A 26,796-nucleotide genomic window follows, 5' to 3' on the forward strand; every position below is an offset into this window, starting at 1 on the left:
TAGTGTCAGGAGATGGGTTGGAGAGAGACAAGATGAGTAGGGGGGGATAAGGAGTGGGAAGGGAAGGTGAGAATGAGAAGGAAGGAATGGTGATGGGACAGGTGGAGAGGGGGAGAGTGTGGGAGGAAGTATGGGGTGTGGTGTGATGAGGAGTAATTTGTGGGGATCACCAAAGAGAGGAGTATGATCACTACTGGGTTGGATAGCCCAGCTGAAGTAAGACTCATTTCATTGGGAATCTCAGAGAAATGGTGGAGAAGCTGAGTGTGGTCCAGGCTCCTCTGCCATCCTGACCCTGTGCCTGCAGTAACATTGTGGACTGCACTTACCCCACTTTTGCTGCCTGACTTGTCACACAGCCCTCTCTGCTGCTGTTGTTCACTCCATCCTGCAGCCAACACTCACCGGTTTTCCTGGTATTCCTATCCCTGGGGGTCCTGGAGGCCCTGGGGATCCTGGCTCACCCGCCAATCCCTCTGGTCCAACTGGTCCGGGATCTCCCTAATAAAGAGAACAAATATCTGCTGAAGCCTCCCACAGTCACTGGTCTGAAAGGTACATTCCCTGACTAAGGGGCCACACATAACCCGTGACGATGGAGGTGTAAGGGTGGTCGCTGTCAGCACGTTTGAAAAGAAAATCTGTCTTTTCTCAGAATTGAGATCGCGGAATGGATTTTTCGAGCATGAATGATGCTCCTGCCTCTGAAAGAACGGTTATGTTCAAAGGGTGTCCTTTAAATACTGGAAACCAACAAGCAACAAATTGCCTCAGCTGAGTTCTGGGGCCATCAATCTGCCATAACTGTAGGATTTCTGAGCCAAAAGCAGATCTACGAGACAATGACTCAGAAATGTAGTTTTATCTTCAGGCACTTTGCAATGCTGTAAATCTCCATCATGGCAGCTCAAGGAAAGGAGTTGGAGATGCACCAGCTCTCTTGACAGTTAAGAACATGAATAAGAAATGTTTCGAGGGATATGGGCCAAGCAGAGGCAGGTGAGACTGGTTTGGATTGGGATTATGGTTAGCATGGACTGGTTGGACCGAATGGTCTGTTTCCATGCTCTATGACAAAAGCTGAGAAAAGTTAACCTGTAGAAACTAAGAGCTGAAAGAAGACAGAGGGTGGTGGTTGTTGGGAAATGTTCATCCTGGAGTTCAGTTACTAGTGATGGTACCGTATGGATCTATTTTGTGTCCACTACTGTTTGTCATTTTTATAAATGACCTAGATGAGGGCGTGGAAGGATGGGTTAGTAAATTTGCAGATGATACTAAGGTCAGTGGAGTTGTGGATAGTGCTGAAGGATGTTGCAGGTTACAGACAGACATAGATAAGCTGCAGAGCTGGGCTGAGAGGTGGCAAATGGAGTTTAAAGTGGAAAAGTTTGAGGTGATTCACTTTGGAAGGAGGAACAGGAATGCAGAGTACTGGGCTAATGGTAAGATTCTTGGTAGTGTGGAAGAGCAGAGAGATCTTGGTGTCCATGTACATAGATCCCTGAAAATTGCCACCCAGGTTGATAAGGTTGTTAAGAAGGCATACAGTGTGTTAGCTTTTATTGGTAGAGGGATTGAGTTTCGGAGCCACGAGGTCATGCTGCAGCTGTATAAAATTCTGATGCGGCTGCATTTGGTACATTGTGTACGGTTCTGGTCACCGCATTATAGAAAGGATGTGGAAGCTTTGGAAAGGGTTCAGAGAAGATTTACCAGGATGTTGCCTGGTATGGAGAGAAGTCTTATGAGGAAAGGCTGAGGGACTTGAGGCTGAGAGAAGAAGGTTGAGAGGTGACTTAATTGAGACATATTAGATTATCAGAGGATTAGATAGACTTGACAGTGACAGCCTTTTTCCTTGGTTGGTGATGGCTAGCACAAGGGGACATAGCTATAAAGTAAGGGGTGATAAATATAGGACAAATGTCAGATATAGTTTCTTTACTCAGGGAGTAGTAGGGGCGTGGAAAACTCTGCCTGCAACAGTAGTAGACTCTCCAAGTTTAGGGGAACTTAAATGGTTATTAGATAAATATCTGGATGAAAATGGAATAGTGTAGGGATAGATAGGTTTCAGATTGGTTCCACAGGTCGGTGCAACATCGAGGGTTGAAGGGCCTGCAACTGTGCTGTTATGTTCTATATTCTAAACTGTTCCAAAGTAAGCATTCAACGTTTGGGCTGTGCACTGGCTCCAGAAATGATTCAATCTTTTTAGGAATCCGCTCTCACAAAGGTGTGACTCCATATCCCCGTGTCTGCTCTCACAGTGTGTAATAGGAAAGGCAGAGATACACTGAAATATAGTTGTGCACTTGCAAAGTAAGAGCCAAACACTGATGTGAGACCCCCAGCTGCATGATTCGTTCACCCTGAGGCAGCCAGGCATCAGCGAAGCCAGAGCAATATATAACTGAACAGCCCGTGGCCTGAAAGGAGATTCTGAAGGCCAACAGAGTGGTCTACACATTTCAACATGGAGCCAGGAACGGTCCACCTGGTCCTGAAATGACATACTTCCACTTACTGCCCTCCACTCCACTCTCATAATTGACAATCTGCCCAGATGGTTTCGACCATATACCATCTAGCTCTGTGTTTGGCAAATTCTATTTTAAAGTTCCTTTGCCCACTTATCAAAGTGAGAACATCTCTTTGCATTTCCGTTCTGCGCATCCTCATTTTTTTGAGAGTTGCTCTCCCATTTTCCATTCCTCTCTCACCCTCACACTGACAGTCAGGACCATCCAACCTTCAAGGAAGAAACCAGCAGTGCAGAAACTGTCAGCTGGTACAGGAAGAGGACAAACACACCAGTCTAGTTTCTGACTACATACCCAGAAAGCAGACACAGGCTGATGGAGTTAGTCCCCTGTGAGACCAGCTTCTTTAAAGTGAACCATTTTTGAAGCTAATACCAGAACGACACATTGCTGTGCTACAACACAAGGAGAGATTTACCCACGAACATGCCTACATAAACCTTACTAGCAGATAAGAGCTGTATTGGTGTAGGTGGAGCTAGTTTGCTCAAACTTAGCTCATATCCTGTGGGACATAATTTATTGCCCCAACTCCCACCACTGCAGTGAACAGCCTTTTAAGTTACAGATCTCATTTACCATTCTGCCCCTATAAACCATTCCAAGAATTGATCACTCTTTAGATGAAGTATATATAAGTAATCAAAAATTGATCTTTCACAAGAGTACCCTGTATCTCATTGTTTGGCTGTATTTTGATGCATTGCTCCAAACTAAGATTACCCTTGGCTATTAAGTAAGTACAAGGCTAGAAATTTTGTCAGAAGTGACCCAATGCCTGACTCTCCAAAGCCTGCCCACCATTGACAAGGCACAAGTTGGGCATGTAATGGAAAACACTCCACTTGCCAGATGACCATGGCTCCAAAACACTATTCAGGATGAAGAAGCCCTAAAGCACATGGACTGCAATGGTTCTAGTAGGTAATTCAACACCACCTTCCCAAGGGCAAGGAGGAACAGGCAATAAATGCTGGTTCAGCCAGCGATGCCCAGAATGAAAATAAAGAAACATTGCTTCCCATTTAATACCTTTGATAGCTCACTAATGAGAGAGAGGGTAGCCTCCACCAGTCACTCTCCTTCAAATTTAAAGTCCTCCCTCCAGTATTGTTTCATTACTCACTCATTTGAATTTAAGAAACTCATCCAAACATTTTTTTTCTATTGAGTCAAAAGTCTGAAAGGCTAAAAGTCAGGTTCCAAATTTCAGTATGATATGATTCCAATGCCCTCAGATAGCTGCAGCCTCACACTCCCAGCAACACTTAAAAACAGTTTCAGATTACTGACAAACCTTTGCACCTTTTGGTCCAGCCACGCACAACTCTCCCGGTTTTCCCTGAAAACATAATTAGAATGGTGATTAAGAACAGAATAAATGGTGATTAAGAACAGAATAACTTTCATCACAAGCTGATTCTGTGACTACAACTCCCATTTCCCTGCATTCAGTGCTGCAAGCAGGGTGTCAAATAGGAAGGAGATTGGAGCAGGGAATCATTCTGTCGCAAGGACAGAAACTCTTCAGGAATCCCATTTTTACTGGAACAATCCCACTGGGCTCTGACTGTTCACTGGCTCACTCAAATTCTCTTTCTCTACAATCATAAGTCCCAGCACAGGATCAGTCCATTCAGCCCATCAAATCCTTCCTGTGATTTTCCCCATCTGAGCTCTTCCAGGCTAATCCCCCCCTCTCCTCCTCATTACCCATACTCTTCACTGTCCCATCCAGTCAGATTCAAATCTCCTGCTTACGCCCCATTTCCTTCAATTTTCTTCTTTCTCACATGTTCAGTAATTTCCTTGTAATACTCCTCTGAATTCTGCTTTAACAGCAATTCACACTTCTACCATTCAGAGCCATTATACAATAATGTATAAGTGATGCTCAGTGTTCAGTGCCTGTTTCATTTCCCACTCTGGACGTTGACAGTCCCAAATACAATGGGCCAAAGACTTCCAAAGTGGAGTAAATTTGTGCATGTCACCCACCAAATTGCTAACATGTCTACTTCAAGCCTTAAATAACAGAAATAATGTGAACTAATTTCAAGATCCCAGATCTCAAATCTTACCATGGCATTTGTTCAGTCTGAATTTTACAAAATTGATAAAATCCAAAAGGTTGACAAATATCCTACATTAGTTAAAAATCACACAACACCAGGTTATAGTCCAACAGGTTTAATTGGAAGCACACTAGCTTTCGGAGCGACGCTCCTTCATCAGGTGATTGCCAGGTGTTGTGTGATTTTTAACTTTGTACACCCCAGTCCAACACCGGCATCTCCAAATCATGAATCCTACATTAGATTAGATTCCCTACAGTGTGGAAACAGGCCATTTGGCCCAACAAGTCCACACCAACCCTAACAGGCCATTTGGCCCAACAAGTCCACACCAACCCTCTGAAGAGTAACCCACCTCTCTATATGTACCCCTGACTAATGCACCTAATTTAGCATGGCCTATTCACTTGACAGGCACATCTTTGGATTGTGGGAGGAAACCCACACAGACACGGGGAGAATGTGCAAACTCCACACAGTCAGTCGCCCGAGGGAAGCTTCGAATCCAGATCCCTGTTTCTGTGAGGCTGCAGTGCAAACCACTTAGCGACTGCTGCTTTGCCCCAGCATATGGAGGAGCTGGTGTTGGACTGGGGTGGATTAAATTAAAAATCACACAACACCAGGTTATAGTCCAACAGGTTTAATTGGAAGAAGCTTGCTCCTTCATCAGGTAGCTAGTGGAGTATGATCATGTGACACAGAATTTATAATAAAAGATCAAAATGTCGTACAACTGATGCAGTGTATTGAACAAACCTAAATTGCTGTTAAGTCTTTAATTACTTAGAATGGGGATACAGGTTTGGTTTGAATTGATTAATATGTAAGTATTTACATATTTTAAATGGAATCCAGAATATGTAATCTAGAACCCTAGTGTTTTGGGGGCATGAGTTTAAACCCCAACAATGGCAACTGATGAAATTTGAATTCAATAAAATCTGAACTTTAAAAAGAGAGTTTTATGATGCCCATGTAACTATTGTCAATCATTGTAAAAGTTCCTTGAGCCTGTAAATGCTTTGGGGGGATGGGGGGAGGGTTTTGTCCTTGTTGTGTTGGGAGGGGTGGGGTTTAAGGGCAGAGGTGTGGGATGTGGAGGAAATGCGCTGGAAGGTATCATCGACCACGTGGGAGGGGAAATTGTGGTCCTTGAAGAAGTAGGCAACCTGGGATGTTTTGTGATGGAATTGGTCCTCCTGGAAGCAGATGTGGCATAGGCAGAGGAATCGGGAATAAGTGATGGCATTTTTACAAGAGGAAGGTGTGAGGAGGTGTAGTCCAGGTAGCTGTGGGAGTTCGTGGCTGGTAGTGGATGTCCGTGGTTAGTCAGTTGCCGTTAGTCTTGCCCAACAATGTCTACATTCCATACAAAAATAGAGGAAAGAAAAAACAAGTTGGTTCGGTAGAAGATCAGTTCAAAATTCCAGAACATCAACCCTACTCTCTTCTCGTTGCAACCTCTGGATCTTCCCTAAATCTATTCCTTCCCTTGAATCCAATATCCCCACATGGATTTTAATGAATTTGTATCAAGTTTTGTCATGGAACCACAAAAGTCGGAATACTCACGTCTCTTCCGGGCAGACCAGCTGATCCCTGCAACCCTGGTTCACCCTTTTGACCTTTCTCTGACTTCATAGGCTGAAAGAACATTCTCAATTTAGACAGAAATAAGTGCAAATAATTTAAAAAATTATTTAAATTACTAGATACAGTTAAAAAGAAAGGGGTTCATAGGAAAGGGTGGATACAAAAACCGGATCTTAAAACTATTCATAACACAGTACCTCCATCGTCTGATTACAGCAAGTCATCCAATAAGGAATGGTATCAGCACCAGTGGCCTAACACACCAACACAAGAATAATACAGAATCTGAGCCTGTCAGCCCAAGGGATTAATATTCAGTGGGTGACAGCCTTGGTATTCCAACCTCTGAAAACTCCAATCCCACTATCTTCCTGCCACTGTTTATAAATCCAGAGAAACAGGTAGGTTGGTGATAGTCTAATCCATCACCTGAAGCTCTGTGTCTCCAGCAGGGCCACATTCCCTCAAGAGCACACTGGAGGATAAACCCCGATCGTTTATTGAGATCCAGCTGCAGGATTTGACCCAGGTCCTTGACTGCTGCCAAATGATTCCAGCTGGTACACACATGGCAGGGGAACCAAAGCAGGGAGGTGTGACCATGCAAGAAGGAAGGTGTCACATGACAGGTTAAGGAGAGAAGCGCAGACTGAGTAAGTCCATTTTAACAACATTTGCATGACCTTCATCCTTTGCAATCATCTCTGCTGTCAGAAGACATTTAGATTTAGAGGTAAATAAAGAAAGATGTTAAGGTTAAGTGTTCCATTCCACGCCACTGATTTTTTTGAAGTAATTTCTAAATATCGCTGTAAGCAGACCAACCTTTGGCTAATTTTAAGAGTAATTTGCACATGGAACGTAAGTGTGGCCCTGGTATTCATCAAAGACTCAGGTGGATCTGAGAAATCCTTGTCACCTGAGGAGTGCTGATCATTCTTGTGCCCATTTCCCTTGTAAGATCTGTCTGCACAGCCAACAGCTGCTTATCTGAACCCCTTGGCAAGGTGATGTGGGAGTAATTGCAGGGCTCCTCTGACCAGTCAGAGGTGGGGCTGGCAATGCTCTGGTGAGCTTGAACCTGGTGCTCCTCTGCTTCACTCTGGGGATGGTGCGCTGGCCTCATCAGCCCTGCGTGCAGGAGAGAACTGTCATCACTGAGAATCCATTCTGAGCCAAGGTTTCTCTGAGCATATACATCATGACTGTTTCCTGGGAAATGGGCACATTATTCTCCTGTGGTCACATTCCAATTTCACAGTCTTAACGGTTTACAAATGCAACTGACTGTTTCCATTTGTCACATCCTTTATGTCCCATGTAAGGTTCGATGAGATGCCATGTATTGTCCTGGAAGCTGCTGCTGTGTCGGTGAGGGCCTCTGGCACTCTCCCACCAAATTCACAAGGCAGTTGGTCTGGATGAACAAGCTGACACATCTCAGTTCTACCCTGGCACGTCCTCAGATATCTCTGACATCACCTCTTGGATATCTGGTCGGAGTTAGCTCTTGTCCTCTGATGTCAATGCCTATCTTTGCCAGTTCCTTTCCCAGATACATGTCTCCAGATCAGCCTCATCCTCTGGGTACTGCCCTATGTTGGTCTCTGGGTTCATGCTGTCGGTTTTAGATTAGATTACTTACAGTGTGGAAACAGGCCCTTCGGCCCAACAAGTTCACACTGACCCGCCGAAGCGCAACCCACCCATACCCCTACATTTACCCCTTTTAACCTAACACTAAGGGCAATTTAGCATGGCCAATTCACCTGACCTGCACATCTTTGGACTGTGGGAGGAAACTGGAGCACCCGGAGGAAACCCACGCAGACACGGGGAGAATGTGCAAACTCCACACAGTCAGTCACCTGAGTCCGGATTTGAACCCGGGTCTCTGGCGCTGTGAGGCAACAGTGCTAACCACTGTGCCACCGTGCCGCCCAGAGGGTTATCGGGGCAGAGGCCTGATTATGGCAGTGATGACACTGTGTGAAGAGGCAACCAAACTTGTGCAAGCTTGCTTATCCGCAGTTCCCAATTTAGACAGAAATAAATGCAAACAATTCAAAAACTTGTTTAAATTACAAGATACAGTTAAAAAGAAAGGGTTTCACAGGAAAGGGTTTTAATGCATTACAAGTAGACTCTTTAATTGGCAAAATTGTGCAGTATGTACATCACATACACAGGATAACCCTCCTCCTACTTCAACAATACAGGGGACCTCAATTATCCGAACGAGATGGGCGGGCACTATTTCATTCGGATAATCGATTATTCGGTTAATCAATAAAATGCCCTCCCTCTGGTGCTCGGAGTTTTTAAAGTCTCTTCCGTGTTCATGAGACTGCAGCAGCACACAGCATGCGAGACCCCACTCCCTGAACCCGTCCAACATGCCTGCTCTTGCCCCCTCAGCCCCGCCCCCCCCAGCCCCGTGCAACACTGTCCCCTCGCCCCTATCTCGGGATGGGGGAGGGGGGTTAGTGTACACCCTTCTGTAAAACTCCAGGGAAAGTGTGGGGAGAGAGGGGAGGGTGGGAGGTCAGTCATTTGGAGACGGTGCCTGTTTAATCACTGTAAACAAAAGATACGATCACTGTTGGAAACACGTCTTTGATGTAACGTTTCCATCGGGACCTCGAGATCTCCTTCGGATAATCCGATTTTCGGATAATTGGATTTTCGGATAATCAAAGTTCCTCTTTATACAGAGAAACTACATTTGACACAAAATCCTAAAGGTACAGTATGAGTGATTTTTGAAACTCATTCCTGCACCGGGAACTCCCAATCACCGACATCATTTAGAGAAATACGTTGAGTATATGATTCGGTGATCATTCCACTGAACAGGGCAGGAGAGAATTCATTTTCAGTATGTATGGTTGCAGAATATTTTTCTGCAGAATCACTTACCCTTGGTCCCAAGGCTCCTTCGATAATTCCCTGTTTATTAACAGAATGAATTCAAATTATTCTGGAACTTTTTAATCACAGACATTGTATTTTTGATGACAGGAATCCTAACCAACAAGAAATTTCCAAAATTATTGCCAACTCATACTTGATGTATTCCTAGAGGTTCAAACTGACTCACACACTTGCAGCCTCACAAGAATATCCACACATATACAGACAGGAAGATATAAACATCACCCCCCGCACACATACACACACCTACACAGCTATACACAGATACATATCCATATAAAGGATAGACACATACATAGAGATACACATTCACACATGCTGTCCACAAATATATATACACACATGCACGTTTACACATATATAGACACACACTGCCCTCCACACACATATATAAATACACAAATGTGCATATACACTAGTATATATTACAGAACATCACAGAAAGGCAATCACATTGCAGTCATTCAGTTTATACCTCTCTTTCTCTCTCTTCCCCAGTTTGCGCTACTCTCACTCCCTCCCTTCCTCAGTTTGTGTTCCTCACTCCCTCTTTGTGATTATGTGACCCCCCCCCCCCCACCCGTTTGTGTTTTTCTCTTTCCTATGTATGGTTGCAGAATATTTTTCTGCAGAATCACTTACCCTTGGTCCCAAGGCTCCTTCGATAATTCCCTGTTTATTAACAGAATGAATTCAAATTATTCTGGAACTTTTTAATCACAGACATTGTATTTTTGATGACAGGAATCCTAACCAACAAGAAATTTCCAAAATTATTGCCAACTCATACTTGATGTATTCCTAGAGGTTCAAACTGACTCACACACTTGCAGCCTCACAAGAATATCCACACATATACAGACAGGAAGATATAAACATCACCCCCCGCACACATACACACACCTACACAGCTATACACAGATACATATCCATATAAAGGATAGACACATACATAGAGATACACATTCACACATGCTGTCCACAAATATATATACACACATGCACGTTTACACATATATAGACACACACTGCCCTCCACACACATATATAAATACACAAATGTGCATATACACTAGTATATATTACAGAACATCACAGAAAGGCAATCACATTGCAGTCATTCAGTTTATACCTCTCTTTCTCTCTCTTCCCCAGTTTGCGCTACTTCTCACTCCCCCCTTCCTCAGTTTGTGTTCCTCACTCCCTCTTTGTGATTATGTGACCCCCCCCCCCACCACCAGTTTGTGTTTTTCTCTTTCCCTGCCCCAGTGTGTGTTCCTCTCTCCTTCTCCCTGCCCCAGTGTGTGTTCCTCTCTCCTTCTCCCTGCCCCAGTTTGTGTTCCTCTCTCCTTCTCCCTGCCCCAGTTTGTGGACCTCTCTCCTTCCTTGTCTTTCTTCTTCCTTCCCCCTCTTTATTTGCTTTTCTCAGTGGACTCAATGGAGTCACCATACAGTGTTAGAGCACCTCCTTCATGGCTTTTATGGAACTGACAGAAACTCACAGGAGAAAATGGGATGATGTTAAAAAACTGTTATTTCTCATTTTGAGCAGAGTGATCGTATGTTCACTTCACCCGGGAAACTCGCCATCCCCATCCATTTGGTTTAGGCACCAACCTAAGAGCTCAAATATGAGTATGAATCATTTATAGCACAGGCCCTGATGTCAATGAGATGTTTGAGCAGGGAGGTAGCTAGCACGATGTGTGACCTACTTTCCAGCTGAGTGAGACTGAACAAACTATCCAATGCCTGATCCAGCATGTGCTGAATTTACAATCTAGGAAATACACGCTGGAACAGGCCAAGAAAATAAACTGACTGGAGCAACTCCCTTAACAAAGTCAGTCATGCCACCCCATGAGACTAATTAGAGATTCATTATAAACTGAAACCAAAACCAAGTTATAATTTAAACCACGTGTAGAACTGAGTGCCAAGGCTGGTTAGCTGAGAGCCAATAAAATTGCAAAGCTTCAAATGACTGATCTGCCTATGCATTGTGGTTCTCAAGTACAGGATGTTAGACAGCCGACACAGAGACTTATAGTTGGTAATCTGCCATCTTGCTTTGTCTTCAGCATTGAGAATATCTTTGGCACTGCCATAGTTAACTGGCTGGTGCTGTACATGAGGTCGAGAGATTTGAAGAGTGTGGTGCTGGAAAAGCACAACCAGTCAGTCAGCATCCGAGGAGCAGGAGAGTCAACATTTCGTGCATAAGCTCTTCATCAGGAATGAAGGGGTGGCCCAAGGGGGCTGAGAAATTAATGGGAGGGGGTTGGGGCCAGGATGAAGATGGCTGGGAATGCAATATGTAGATGAAGGTGGGGATGAAACTGGTAGGTCGGAGAGGAGGGTGGAGCGTGTATGTGGGAATGAAGCTGGAGAGGTAGGACAGTGCCAAATTGGAAGGTTTTATCTGGGATAAGGTGGGGAGAGGGGAAATGAGGGAACTGGTGAAATCCACATTGATCCCAGGTGGTTGGAGGGTCCCAAGGCGGAAGATGAGGTGTTCTTCTTCGAGGCATCGGCTGGCTAGAGTCAACGGTGGAGTTCAGTCACAGGGCAGTGCGGTTGTTATAGAGTGTCCTGGAGATGTTCTCTGAAATGTTCCACAAGTTGATGTCCTGTCTCCCCAGTGTAGAGGAGACCACATTGGGAGCAACGGACAAAGTAGATGACGTGTGAAGTACAGGTAAATCTCTGTTTGATGTGGATGGATCTTTTGGAGCCTTGGACAGAGGTGAGGGGGAGGGGGGTTGGTAATGATTAGATTAGATTACTTACAGTGTGGAAACAGGCCCTTCAGCCTAACAAGTCCACACCGACCCGCCGAAGCAAACCCACCCAGACCCATTTCCCTACATCTAACGCTACGGGCAATTTAGCATGGCCAATTCACCTAACCTGCACATTTTTGGACTGTGGGAGGAAACTGGAGCACCCGGAGGAAACCCGCACAGACACGGGGAGATTGTGCAAACTTCACACAGACAGTCACCTGAGGTGGGAAATGAACCCGGGTCTCTGGCGCTGTGAGGCAGCAGTGCTAACCACTGTACCACCAGGTTTTGCATTTCTTGTGGTGGCAGGGGAAGGTGCCGGCAGTGGAGGGTAGGTTGGTGGGGGGGAAGGGAATGGGCCTGAAAAGGGAGTCACGGAGGGAATGGTCTCTCCAGATAGGGGTGGGGAGGGAAATATATGCCTGGTAATGGGGATCCCCCTCCCACTCCCCTAAGGACATGCAAGTCTTGGACTTCCTCCACCACCAAACTCCAGCCACCCAACGCCTGGCGGAAGAACACCTCATCTTCTGCCTTGGGACCCTCCAACCACATGGGATCAATGTGGATTTCAACAGTTTTGTCAACTCCCCTCCCCCCACCTTATCCCAGATCCAACCTTCCAACTTGGCACTGCCTTGTTGAACTGTTCTACCTGTCCATCTTCCTTCCCATCTATCTCCTTCACCCCCACCTTCATCTACCTTTCGCATTCCCAGCTACCTTTCTCCCAACTGCATCCTTCCTCCCATTTATCTCTCAGCCCCTTTGATGAAGAGTTCATGCTCAAAATGTCGACTTTCCTGTTCCTGGGATGCTGCCTGACCGCTGTGCTTTTCCAGCACCGCACTCTTTGACATCTTCAGCATCTGCAGTCCTCACTTCCTCCATGAGGTAGAGAGGTTTGGGCTTGCCTATGAGTGGGATAGTTGTTTAAAATGGGATTATTGGGGTGGTAGATAACCAGCTGGGCATTGATTCACAGGCTTAGTTCATATATTTGTGCAATGTCATACTATTTTCTTTTCTATTCCTCTCATTTGCTGAAGGCCCTGGTTCTTGTAAAGGCCTGGCTCCATGGAAACAGGCCTCACCTTAAGCAAGCGGCCAGTCATTCTGTTAAAGAGTATCTGCAGCATCTGCAGTCCTCACTTTTACCTATTCATTCTGTTGGAGTCTAGCTCTAGAGATAGGAGGACACGACCTGAGATTGAGGTTTCTGGCAATTGTTGTAAGAATTTTAATATGATTTACATTATTTTAATTTTCAACCAAGGCAGAACAGTGATGAAGACACAATAATTTAAGTCCCCTATTTAAATTTCTTGTCCTATGAGTAGTATAGGAACATCAAAGATTATTTTCACCAAAGTGGTTGCTCAGAAAACAATTAAAATAGCTCGTGTCTATACAGAACCTTTGTGAAAGTACAGCCCAAGGTACTTAACTAGAGCAGTGTCAAAAAGCTTTGATGCCAAGCCACAAGAGATGTTAAGGCAGATGGCCAAGATTGTAGAAACAAAATGGGTTTTAAGGAGTTTCATAAAGGAGGAAGGTGATAAAAAGAGATTGGCAAATTTATGGAAGTTAATTCCAGAGCCGACAGTCAAAGCAGCTAAAAGACTAACCCACCAAACCACCAAATACGAAATAGTTAAAACTGGGAATGCTCAAGAGGCCGAGCTTCAGGTGGAGAGAAGGTATCTCAGAGGGGGTACTGAAGTAAGGAGGGGCCAAAGCCATGGAAAGGTTTGAAAAGAAAGATGAGAAGTTTAAAATAGAATCACTGTTAGACTAAGAGGTAATGAAAGGCCAGTCAGCACAGGGGTGATGAGTGAATGGGAAAAATATTGATAGGAAATAACAGTGTGGTATGAACGGCCACAGAATCTCTCATTTCTGTTTGATAATTAGTTCAAACATTAGATAGACTGCATTCAACAGGAAATAAACTCAAAAAGAAAACAAGAATAAGAAATGTCATGGCTTATTTAGAAATAGATAGTAACCTTTGCTGTTATCACAGCCAAATGACATTAGAGGACTTGGAGAAGTCAACTTCACAGGTTGTTCTTAACTCCCTGCACAGTAACATCTGAGAGAGTGCAGCACGATCCGGCTGGGTGATTTCGGCATTGAAGAATCATGCTTTGCCAATAATAAATGAAACAATCTACCACACATATTACTGTATCTAATTGTAATTGCAATAGATGTAATTGCCATTGTAGGGTATTTGATTGTAATAATGATGTATCTAATTGTAATAATAATGTGTCTATCTAATAATATATGTAACTGTAATAATACCATATTGAATTGCAATAACAGTGTATATTGCTAATAATAATGTATCACACTGTAATAGTAGTGTATCTACTAATAGTATAGCTAATTATAATAATATTGTAACTAATAGTAATAATCATGTATCTCATTGTATGACTGTGTACTAGATAAGGAGTTGTCCAGTATCTCTGAATGCAACACTAACTAGTTCCTGGCACAGGAACCTCAGCCATGAATCAGACTGGGATCAGTGCAGACTGAAGATTAAAGCCCAGGCTTTTCTGCTTTAATGACTCATTGCACACTGGGAAGTGAGGTCAATACAATCAGGTCAGGCACAGTCTTGTATCCTTATTGTGTGTGTCTGTCTAGTAACAGATGTAGGCGAGAGTAATCAAAAAATCAGATGAGAAACTGAGACACTGAGAAAATGCAGCAGCATAGACACAGAAATCACCTTATATCCAGCAGGGATGAGAGTATGGTTCATTTTACAGATTCAGTAGCTTTGACTTGCCAGCAGTGAAGAAGGGTAATACTCACCGGCTCCCCCTTCTCTCCCTTATGCCCTTCCGGACACTGAAAGTAAAGGAGAAAGGATCAGCAGGGTTGTCCATTGGTGAAATTTTATGGGATACAAATAAGAGGGGAGGGGTGATTGGTTTCAAGCATGAAGGCAGTGATGAAGTCACAACCTGTACCCAAACCAGGAGCACCACAGCTGGCCTTGTGAGGTGCTTCATAATTTACTCAAGATTGGCAAGAAAAGAGCACCAATCCCACCTCCAGAGACTCCCGTGCACCCACTGAATTTCACGTTACAGCAGTGGCTCTCAGATTGTTGCAGAAGGTGAGGGTGGAAGGAGACAAGACAAGGCAGCAGAGGTGCAGGGGTTAGAATTATAGCTGACACTGGCCAGAGGACTGTGAAAGTGGCAGGAACTCCACTATCATCCAGATACCACAACAAAATATAAAACCAAAATATTTTAACTTTGATTAATCAAAATTCTGTAAATTTTGCTGTATCTGTGAGTTAATGCTCTCTTAACAATTCATACATATTGCATCAGGTCATTAGAAACTTCACAATAGAGTGCTTAAATCAGGAATAATCAGAGCTCTTTGTGCTGCTGTTAAACCTTGGATTGATTCCTGGGTTCTCAATACTATTTGTCATTTATACCCAAACCCAGTAAAGTGTACAGATCAAATGTACGCATATGAAGCTGCCAGCAAAAATAGTTGAGGCAGGTTCATTAATAACATTTAAAAGGCATTTGGACAAACACATGGATAGGAAAGGTTTAGAAGGATGTGGGCCATATGCAGGGAAACAGGGTTAGCGTGGACAGACATTTTGGTTGTCATGTCTCCGTGCTGTTGGACTCTATGCTTCTCTAAATGCAAGGCTATTTAATCCAAATATAATACCTACTGTTACTTCCAACATATGGAATGACACAGGCTAAAACCCTTTCAATACACTAGCACTGTATAAAATCTGAATGGGAAGGCACTTAGAGTCAGAGAGATGCACAGCACAGAACCAGACCCTTTGGTCCAACTTGTCCATAACAACCAGATATCTTAAATTAATCTAGTCCCATTTGCCAGCATTTGGCCCATATCCCTCTGAACCCTTCCTATTCAGATATCCATCCAGATGCCTTTTAAATATTGTAATTGTAGCAGCCTCCACCACTTCCTCTGGTAACTCATTCCATACACGTACCACCCTCTATGTGAAAACGTTGCCCATTAGGCCCCTTTTAAATCTTTCCCCTCCCACCCTAAACCTATGCCTTCTAGTTCTGGACTCCCCATCCCAGGAAAAGACTTTGGCTATTTTTCCTATCCATGCCTCTCATAACTTTGTAAAACTCTATAAAGTTACCTGACCACTGAGATTCAGCATAGTGGGACTTAGGAAAATTGGTGACTTTCATGTCCTTACCTTAAGCCCACAAAGCAGGTCTTGTCATCACATGGGCTGTTTCCACACACTACCCATTATCAGCCTCTAATGGTCCCAATTAACAGCTATTCATTCTTCCAGACTGAACTGTATCCAGTCTTTTATCTGTCCAATTGTTTCTCTTCCTCTGGGCTCAATCTTCACTATTGCTTACTCCTTCCCTCTTCTCCCACTCCATCTTCCGCATATATACCAATCTTTTCTCAGCTATCATGAGTTCTGAAGGCCTGGAATGTTAACTGTGCTTTTGCTCCACAGATGTGATCAGACCTGCTGCGTTTTTCCAGCAATTTGTGTTTCTGTTTCTGATTTTCAGCATCCACAGTTCTTCTGTGTTTTTATTTTGGTGACTACGCCTGGTGCCTAAGCATTACTAAATAATATGATGATATCTGAACGTGTCACTTCCAAGACCCTAAAATATCAATTAAGGATTATTGAGAGTCATGAAAACAGGAGAATGATTGTGTTGCTACTTACCACAACACAGCCTTCATGCTGGAGGGAAACATAAAAATTAAAAAGATGTTAGGGCAAATCATTGCAAAATCAAAACTGTTTGCTTTACCACTGACATTGTACACATTCAGAAAACCTTTGTGAGATCTCAGCTGCAAGACAGCTCTAAGTGGGTATGGTACCCCCTCAGTTAACCTGTGTCACTGTTATTCACCTCTTAGTAGCTAGCACCAGAACAATATGTGAATAGGAACAAATTGCATACCCACGTATAACCAGAAATTGGACCACGATAATGGGAAGTGCTGCAGAATCAAAAGAGCCAACTATCAAACTATATCATACAGAATGCACATTTTCAAGCAGGACAGAAGCAGTTATCACTCGAACTAGTCACAGTGTTCTGAGATAAAATCAGTCAGGGTTCCTGCTCCTGATTTTTGCCCAGCTGGACAGTACAGATCTGAGAATGGTACCAGCCTTGCAGTCCACAGCTGAGTAGCCTTCCAAACTGACAGACACACAGATTAATCATGCTGCCTTTTTCTTAACCTTAGACACAGGAGCTGGAGTAGGTTATTTGGCCCAACAAACCTGCTTCATACGATCATGGCTGAACTTAGGCTTCACCTTCATGTACTCATCCACATCCCACATCCCTGAAAAACCTAATGTCTGCCTCTGTAAATCTTAAATATACAGAACAACCTCGATTATCTGAACGTCGAATTTCAGATTATCGGAACAAGATCTCAAAGTACCATAAAAACGTTAACCGCTATCTGAACAATCAGTTATCCAAACAAAATACTCCCTGCCCATCTCAGTTGGATAATCAAAGTTATTCTGTATTCACTGATGGAGCATACGACATAGGTTCAAATCCTACAATGGTGAAATCTGAATTCAAGATGGTCAAATCTGACCTAGTTCACTCACGTCCTTTAGCAAAGGTAATTTACCATCCTTATCTAGTCTGGCTTACATGTGACTCCAGACCTGCAGCAACGTGGTTGATTCTAAAACCGCTCTTTGGGCCATTAGAAGTGGGCAATACATGCTAGTGCTAAAAGGCAACAGCTTCATCCCACAAGAAATAGAGAGAATTCACAAACCTCTGGGGTAGAATTCCAAAGATCATAGAATCCCTACAGTGTGGAAACAGGCCCTTCGGCCCAACAAGTCCACACTGACCCTCCGAAGAGCAACCCACCCAGACCTATTCGCCTACACTATATTTACTCCTGACTAATGCACCTAACCTACACATCCCTGAACACTATGGCCAATTCACCTAACCTGCACAACTTTGGATTGTGAGAGGATACCAGAGCACCCGGACGAAACCCATACAGACATGGGGAGAATGTGCAAACTGCACACAGACAGTTGTCCGAGGTTGGAATCGAACTCGTGTCCCTGGGACTGTGAGGCAGCAGTGCTAACCACGGAGCCACCAGCCCTTTGAGCAAAAATTTCTCTTCATTAAAAAGTTAGTCCCTCACATATGTTCCAGCTTCCTCAGCCAGGGGAAAACAAGCTCTCTGTATGTAACCTGTCAGGCTGTTCAAGATCTTTATGTTTCAATTTGATTAGACTCTCATTTCTCTAAACTCCGAACAATATCAATCCACATCAAGAGTTGTGAGGAGGCCAGGATCTATAGCCGATATCAACCTCCCTAAATTCATAAGCAATGCTAGTGAAAATTCCTGTAAATGGGAATTGTAGTGGAAATACTAGAATCTGGTCTTGTGTGCCATTTTGAAAGGGTTCTGAGTCAGTCACTCTCAGCAAAACTCAGGGCCAACATTCCTTTACTTTTTTCTCTCCCATTGTATCTACACTACAATGTACTGCAGCAGCTCACCACTACTATCTTAAAGGCAGTTAGAGATGGAAATAAATACTGGCCAGGACTGAAGCCCCCACATCCAATGTTGGAATAAAAATGAAATAAATCTTCACAATTCTCAACACTTTAACAGTTCTTCTCTAAGAAAACAAGGCAAATCTTTTCTTAACGTTTTCTAATGTTTCTTATGACAGCGGAACACAAACTCACTTGAACTTATGTTTGTCTCCCTGATTAAAATCAATGAAGACCAATAAAGTTTTACAGCTGGAGGCCGACGTATCTAATGGACTGCTGGAATACTTACAGGCTGTATTTTACCAGCCTGTAAGGGGCTGTCCACATCTAAAAGCACAGCTAGTCATTTTATTGCACCAGAAATGTAATGGTAGACGATAATGGCCCATAAAATTGGATCCTATTCAAAACCCCAATTGTAAAAAATATAGATCACTCATGTGAAAGCAGGCCATTCGGCTCATGAGTCCACACCAACTCTCCGAAGACCATAACACCCTACCCTATCCTTATAACACTACATTTTCCATGGAAAAATCACATAGCCTGCACATCCCTGGACACTACGGGCAATTTAGCATGGCCAATTCACCTGACCTGCACCTCTTTGGACTGTGGGAGGAAACTGGAGCACCCGGAGGAAACCCACACAGACACAGGGAGAATATGCAAACTCCACACAGGCAGTCACCCAATAGTGTAATTGAACCCGGGTCCCTGGCACTGTGAGGCAGTAGTGCTAACCACTGAGCCACCACATTTTCATCACGATAAAGCACCGAAATATAGGCACACTATTAGAAATAAAAACAGGAATCACAAGAGATACTCAGCAAGTCTGGCAGCATCTGTGAGGAGAAAGCTGAGTTAATGGTTCAAGACTAGTGACTCATCAATTCTGATGATCCACAGATGCTACTAGACTACTGAGTTTCTCCAGCAATTTCTGTTTATGTTTCGGACTTCCAGCATCCACAGAACTTTGTTTTATTTTATATTGTAAGGGATGTTTGCCATCAATCTCCAACAATGTACTAAGTACAGAGATGAGGTGCTACTGTTGCTGCTCCAGCCCCTGTCACCTCCCTCCATAGTGATTATATTTCATCGTGAGCATTTAGCAGCATTTGCTGATGATGCAGGGTTGGGCTAAATTCTATCTGGCCCATGGCACGAGCTAGGCCTAACTCTAGCTATTATTCTAGGCTCTTCAACTCCTGGGAAGCAGGAACTCCATTTACCCACAAAATCTATGTTTGAAAACTTGCTGCAAGCTTCACATTTACTGGGTCTATTAGTAATTTTCTCAAAAATTGCAAGGGGTTATGGAGATGTAACGTTGGGACAAGAGCACTGACAGTTCTCATCACACCAGGAAGAAAATGCTTTTACTTGGGAGAACTGTAAACTATGAGGAGGACAGTGAAGAAGGTCAAAAGGACAATGACAGATTAGTAGAGTGGGCAGGTATGTGGCAGATGTAGTTCAATGTGGAGAAATGTGAGATGATGTACTTTGACACAAAGAACATGGTCAGACAGTGTAAAATAGAGGCTATTATTCTAAAGGGTATCCAGGAGTAGAGAGACCTGGCTGTGTATCACCACAGTTGTTAAAAGTTTGGATTGCGAAGAATTCGTTAAATGCATTAAAGAAAATTTTCTTTATCAATATGTGGATGCTCCTACTAGAGAAGGAGCAATACTAGACCTTCTTTTGGGTAATAAGGCAGTAGAGGTGACTAAAATAAAAGTAGGGGAACACTTTCGGTCTAGTGATCATAATTCTATTAGTTTAAAAATGTTTATGGAAAAGGATAAGCCTTTCATAAAAAATTAAAGTCTTTAATTGGAGTAAGACAAATTTTAATGGTATGAGACAAAAACTTTCAAAAGTTGATTGGAGTAGTTTGTTTGCAAGTAAAAGAAGGATGTCTGGCAAGTGGAAAGCTCTCAAGAGTGATGACCAGAATTCGGAAGCGTTATGTTCTTACTAGAATGAAGGGTAAAGCTGATAAGATTAAGGAGTAATGGATAAATAAAGATATTCAGGTTCTAGTCAAGAATAAAAGAGAATCTTATTTTAGATATAAACAACTTGGATTTAATCTCCTAATCAATATAAAGTGTGTAGGGGCATTCTTAAGAACGAATCAGGAAGGTAAAGAAGGGATATGAGATAGCATTGGCAGATAAGATAAAGGGTAATCCAAAGAGATTCTACAAATACATTAAGAGCAAATGAGTAACTAGATCAAGGGCGGGGTCCATTAAAGATCAAACAGGTCTTTGTGTTGAACTCCAGGAGATGGGAGAGATACTAAATGAATATTTTGCATCAGTTTTTAGTGTGTAGGAAGAAATGGAGACTAGGAAATGCAGCAAAATAAGCTTTGATATTTTAAACACAGGTCACTTTAGAGAAGGAAAAGTTCGGGAGGCCTTAAAGAATGTAAAGGTGGATAAATCTCCAGGACCTGATCTCATACATCCCAGAACGTAGTGGGAAGTAAGGGAAGAAATTGCGAGACCCCTTGCAGAAATATTTGCATCATCTATAAATATGGATGAGGTACCTGGTGACTGGATGGTGGCTAATTTGTTTAAGACAGTTTGTAAGGAGAAACCAGAGAACTATAGATCTGTGAGTCTGACTTTGTGGATAAATTGTTGGAGGTGATTATAACAGATAAGATTTATGAACATTTAGAGAGGCAAAAATTGATTAGGTATAGTCAGCACGGTCTTGTGTGAGGAAAATCATGTCTCACATGTGGGCGGCATGGTGGCACAGTGGTGGGCGGCATGGTGGCACAGTGGTGGGCAGCATGGTGGCACAGAAGTGGGCAGCATGGTGGCACAGTTGTTGGCACTGCTGCCTCAAACGCCTGAAACCCGGGTTCAATTCCCGCCTCAGGCGACTGACTGTGTGGAGTTTGCACGTTCTCCCCGTGTCTGCGTGGGTTTCCTCCGGGTGCTCCGGTTTCCTCCCACAGTCCAAAGATGTGCAGGTCAGGTGAATTGGCCATGCTAAATTGCCCGTAGTGTTAGGTAAGAGGTAAATGTATGGGTGGGTTTCGCTTCGGCGGGTCGGTGTGGACTTGTTAGGCCGAAGGGCCTGTTTCCACACTGTAATCTAATCTAATCTAATCTAAAGTTGATTGAGCTTTTTGATGAAGTTACCAAATAGATTGATGAGGGCAGAGGAGTAGACATTGCTTACTTAGACTTTATTACAGCCTTCAACAAAGTTGTGCATGGTGAATTAATTGGTAAAGTTAGGTCACATAGGATTCAGGGGTAAGCTTGCCAATTGGATACAGAATTGGCTTAACGGCAGGAGACAGACAGTGGTGGTAGAGAGTTGTTTTTCTCACTGGAGGCCTGTGACCAGTGTTGTTCCACAAGGATCACTTCTGGATTCTCTTTCGTTGTTATTCATAGAAATGATTTGAATCAGAGTACAGAAGGCATGGTTAGTAAGTTTGCAGATGACACCAAAGTTGATGGCACAGTAGAGAATGAAGAAGGTTTTCTAAGATTAAAAAGGGATCTTGCTCAAATGGGTCAATGGGCTGGAAAAAAGGCAGATTGAGTTCAATCTGGATAAACAAGGGTAGGGCGTAAACAATTGATGGTAGTACCCTGGGTAGTGTTGTAGAACAGAGGACCTAGGGATTCAGGTACACAATTTTTTGAAGTTTGTGTCACATAAAGACAGGGTGGTTAAAAAAAGCTTTTGGCATCCTCGCCTTCATTGATCAGTATAGGAGTTGGGAAGTCAGCTTGAGGTTGTACAGGACATTGGTGAGGCCTTTTCTGAAATACAGTGTCCAGTTCTCATCATTCAGTTATAGGAAGGATATTATCAAGCTCAAGAGGGCTCAGAAGAGATTTACAAAGATGTTGCTGGGTATGAAAGGTTTGAGTTATAAAGAAAGGCTGGATAGGCTAGGTCGTTTTTTCTCTGGAGTGTAGCAGTTTGAGAAGCGACCTTGTAGAACTCTATAAAGTAATGAAGGGAATAGGCAGAATTAATGGTAGTTGTTTTTTCCCTAGGATGGAGGCTTTCAAGACTGAGGAATATTTTTAATGTGAGAGGAGAGACATTTAAAAAAACAGGAGGGGCAAATTGTTTACACAGAGGGATGTTCGCATGTGGAATGATCTTGGTGGATGAGGTTCAATTACAACGTTTAAAAGACATTTGGATAAGTACATGAATATGAAAGATTTGGAGGGATATGGGCCTGGAGCATGGAGGTGGGATTACTTTAGCTTGGAATTATGTTCGGCCTGGACTGATTGAACCGAAGGGTCTACTTCTGTGCTGAATGAGCCTATGACTCTATATGTACATATGTTGTTAAAGACGACAAGACAGACAAAGAGCATGGTTAATAAAGCATACAGCAGTCTAAGCCTCATATATAGAGATTATCAAACATTTAGGACATGTGGGCGGCACGGTGGCTAGCACTGCTGCCTCACAGCGCCGGAGACCCGGGTTCAATTCCCGCCTCAGGCGACTGACTGTGTGGAGTTTGCACGTTCTCCCTGTGTCTGCGTGGGTTTCCTCCGGGTGCTCCGGTTTCCTCCCACAGTCCAAAGATGTGCAGGTCAGGTGAATTGGCCATGCTAAATTGCCCATAGTGTTAGGTAAGGGGTAAATGTAGGGGTATGGGTGGGTTGCGCTTCGGCGGGTCGGTGTGAACTTGTTGGGCCGAAGGGCCTGTTTCCACACTGTAATGTAATCTAATCTAAAACATTATACCTCAGCTGGAGTATTGTGTATAATTTTGGGCACCACATAATATGAAAGGTGCAAATACATTGGTGAGAGTGCAGAAGTGATTTACAAGTCTGGGTGTAGGAATGAAAAACTTCAGTTATCAGGATAGGTGAGATCTGATAGAAGTTTTCAAAATCTAAGGGCCTCCAAGTTAAGGTGCCCCTTCTCTCTTTTTGTTACAAATCTTCAGCCCCCACCTTGATAGGTGGCTTTTTCAATTATGTCAGTGCTGGAGGGCCTCCGTTTGCTCCTTCAGCCTCACATAGCAATGTAGGAACATAGGGACAGGAATAGGCCATTCAGCCTATTGAACCTCCCCCATCATAAAATACAATTGCAGCCAATAAGCATGCAATGCCTTTTACCCAGCCCATCCCCATAAGCCTGTAAGCCACCAGTAATCAGAAATATATCAATGTCTACATTACACATACTCAAAGACACAGTCCACTGTGGTAGAAAATTCCAAAGGTTTACAATCCTCTGAGTAAAGCAAAATTTTCCCTATCTCAGACCTAAGTCGCATCCCCCTAATTTTTAAACTGTGCCTCCTAGTTTTGGACTCCACAATGAGTGGAAACACAATTCTGTCAGTCTTTATAAGGATTTTGTAAGTTTCAATGAGATCACTTGTCATTCTTCAAAATTCTAGAGAATATAGGCCCAGATCGCCCAGTCCAAAGATGTGCACCTTTGGTGGACTGGCTATGCTAAATTGCTGATATTGTCTAGGGGTGTGTAGGCTAGGGGGATTGACTATGGGAAATGCAGGGTTACAGGGAAAGGGTAGGGGTGTGGGTCTGGGTGAGCTATTCTTTTGATGGTCACTGTGACTTGATGGGCTGATTGGTCTGCTTCCACCTTGTGGAGAATCTATGAATTTCTCTTCATAGGGCAGTCTCACCAAACTAAGAACAAGTCTGGTGATTGGGGAGGTGATGGTCTATTGGTATTATTACCAGACTATTATTTCCAAAAACTCACCTAATGTTCTGGGGACCTGAATTGGAAACCTTCCGCGTAAACGAAAAACTAGAATTAAGAATGTACTGATGACCATAAAACCATTGTCGATTGTTGAAAAAGAAACCATCTGGCTCATTAATGTTCTCCAGCAAAGGAAATCTTGGTCTGACCCACAGCAATAAAGTTGATTTTCAGCAGCCCTCTGTGCAATTAGGAATAGTCCACAAATGCTGGCCCAGCCAGAGATGCTCACGTGAATGACTGAAAAACCTTCATTGTACTCCCTCTGTAATGATAATATCTTTCCTGCGATAAGGAGACCAAAACTGCACACACTACTCCAGAAACATTATTTCTGTGCTCAAATCCTTTTGTAAATAAAGCTAACAGTTTGCTGTGTCGGCACATTAGCCTAAAATGACCTATCATCGAGGACACCTAGGCTCTTTCGTACATCTAAACTTTCCAATCTTTTACCATTTAAGAAATAGTTTGCACATCAATTTCTCCTACCAAAGTGGTGTCCTCACATTTTTTCAACATTATACTTCATCTCCTACATTCTTGTCCAGTCACTAAACCTGTCCAAATTCTCCTGAAGCTGCACACAACACAAATTCCCACTTAGCTTTGTATCAGCCACAAATTTGGAAATATTACGTTTGGATACCCCCTTCCAAATCGCTGATGTATATTGTGAAGAGCTGGAGCCAAGTACTGATCCTTGCGGTACTCCACTAACCATAACCTGCCAAAGCAAGAATGACCAACTTATTCCGACTCTGTTTTCTCCCTGTTCATCAATCATTAATCCAAGCCAGTATATAACCTCCTATTGCACTTTTATTTTTTTTAACCAGCCTTCTAGATCAACAGCCTTCCAAAAATTGAAGTACACAACTTCCATCGACTTCCTTTGATCAATTTTGTTAGTAATATCTTTAAACAACTCCAACAAGTTTGTTAAACAAGATTTTCCATTCACAAATCCATACTGACTATACCTAATCAGATCATTATCAACCACATTTCTATTTATACCATCATTTATATTAGATTCTAGCATTTTCCCACTATTGATGTAAGGCAAACAGGTCTGTAAAGCACCCTGTTTTCTCTCTCATTCCCTTGCTACGTTCCAATCCACAGGAATCAGTTTGGAATCTATACAATTTTGGAAGATAATCACAATGTGTTGACTACTTCGAAAGCCTCCTCCTTCATCTCTCTGGCTTCTATCAACTTCTAACCCCATTAATTTCTCCAGTACAATCTTTGTACTAAAGTTAATTACCTTCAACTCCTCATGTGTCTAGCCACTTGGGCCTGTTGTTCTGGGAGATTTGTGGTTTCTTTCTCAGTGAAAACAGATGCACAATAATGATTTAGCTTCTCCGCAATTTCTCCATTTCTCATTCTGAATTCTCCAGACTCTACTCATTTGAGCCAAACATTTCATTTTTATGCCTATAGAAAATGTTACAGTCTATTTTTATGGTTTTTTTTTGCTCGATTACATTGTGGCTGGACAGGTCACTCATAATGATGGGATTTATGAAAAATGGACAGTAAATGAGGCATGCTGGGAAATTGAAACAAGCCTTGACCAGAAGTGGTTGTGCTCAAAGACTCTGGGATAAACATGCTGCAGAATCCAGACAGGCTGCACTTACAGACAGACAATATGCATCTGACCCAGCAGCTGCAGACAATACAATATACACTTGAATTGGAACTGAATGGAATTGACCTGAACGCCATCCCCAGGATAATCGGAAACATCGAGTTGACTACCAGGTAAAGAGGCACCTCACACTCCTATTTGGAAAGGGCTACCTGACCTACATGCACCTAATTCCTCCAGGAATGGATGCCCAAGGACCACCCTGCCATTGTCATGGCAATGCCTAGTTGGTTCTGATTAATCACAGTGATCAAGCCCTGATTGATCTATAGGTGGATATCAAAGACCCTCCCAAAGAGCGCGAACACTTCGAAGTATAAGAATCGCTGCAACATCACCCTCAGGAGCAGTAACCCAAGACCAACCATTAAGAGAAGACACCTCTGGTACCACCAGGAGAAGACCAGGCGATCATCGCCAGTTGGATGAAGGCCAAGGTGTGGTGGGATATGATCATTTAGAGTTAAGGTAAAACACAAGATAGTTGATTAAGTTTATAGTTTAAATTGTTAGTTTGCAGTTTATTTTATTATTATGATATTAATTGTGCTAAATAAATAAGTAAAATAGTTTATTATTATTAAGAGTCCACTTGCGGTTTCTTTGCTAGATCTAAGAGTGTGTGGCAGGCGCAACAGCATTCATAAGCAATTCTCCCCTTGAATGGTTTCTTGGTTCTCCTTTGTTGCATACACAATGCTGAACTTTCTTTGTTAGCCACGATTAACCATTTTTGAAGGAATGCATGCAGTGGTTCTTCAAAGACTATCCATTCCCTATGTACACTCATCGTTAAATAGATTTTCTCAAACCACCTCA

The 26,796-nt window shown here is 43.0% G+C and overlaps 1 protein-coding gene across 1 annotated transcript in view; it reads right to left on the minus strand.

Moving 5' to 3' along the window:
- The window catches only part of col16a1 (collagen, type XVI, alpha 1), a 357,671-nt gene that overhangs the window by 157,120 nt on the left and 173,755 nt on the right, over positions 1-26,796 (minus strand). Inside the window, exons 12-17 of the mRNA XM_043717133.1 lie at positions 16,685-16,702; positions 14,770-14,805; positions 9,794-9,823; positions 6,197-6,268; positions 3,844-3,888; positions 406-501 (exon numbers count right to left, since the gene is read on the minus strand). Of these exons, the coding sequence (XP_043573068.1) occupies positions 406-501; positions 3,844-3,888; positions 6,197-6,268; positions 9,794-9,823; positions 14,770-14,805; positions 16,685-16,702 (297 nt within the window). The remainder of the gene's footprint in view (positions 1-405; positions 502-3,843; positions 3,889-6,196; positions 6,269-9,793; positions 9,824-14,769; positions 14,806-16,684; positions 16,703-26,796) is intronic.

The sequence above is a fragment of the Chiloscyllium plagiosum genome, chromosome 27 (assembly GCF_004010195.1).
Source record: "Chiloscyllium plagiosum isolate BGI_BamShark_2017 chromosome 27, ASM401019v2, whole genome shotgun sequence".
Taxonomy (NCBI): Eukaryota; Metazoa; Chordata; class Chondrichthyes; order Orectolobiformes; family Hemiscylliidae; genus Chiloscyllium; species Chiloscyllium plagiosum.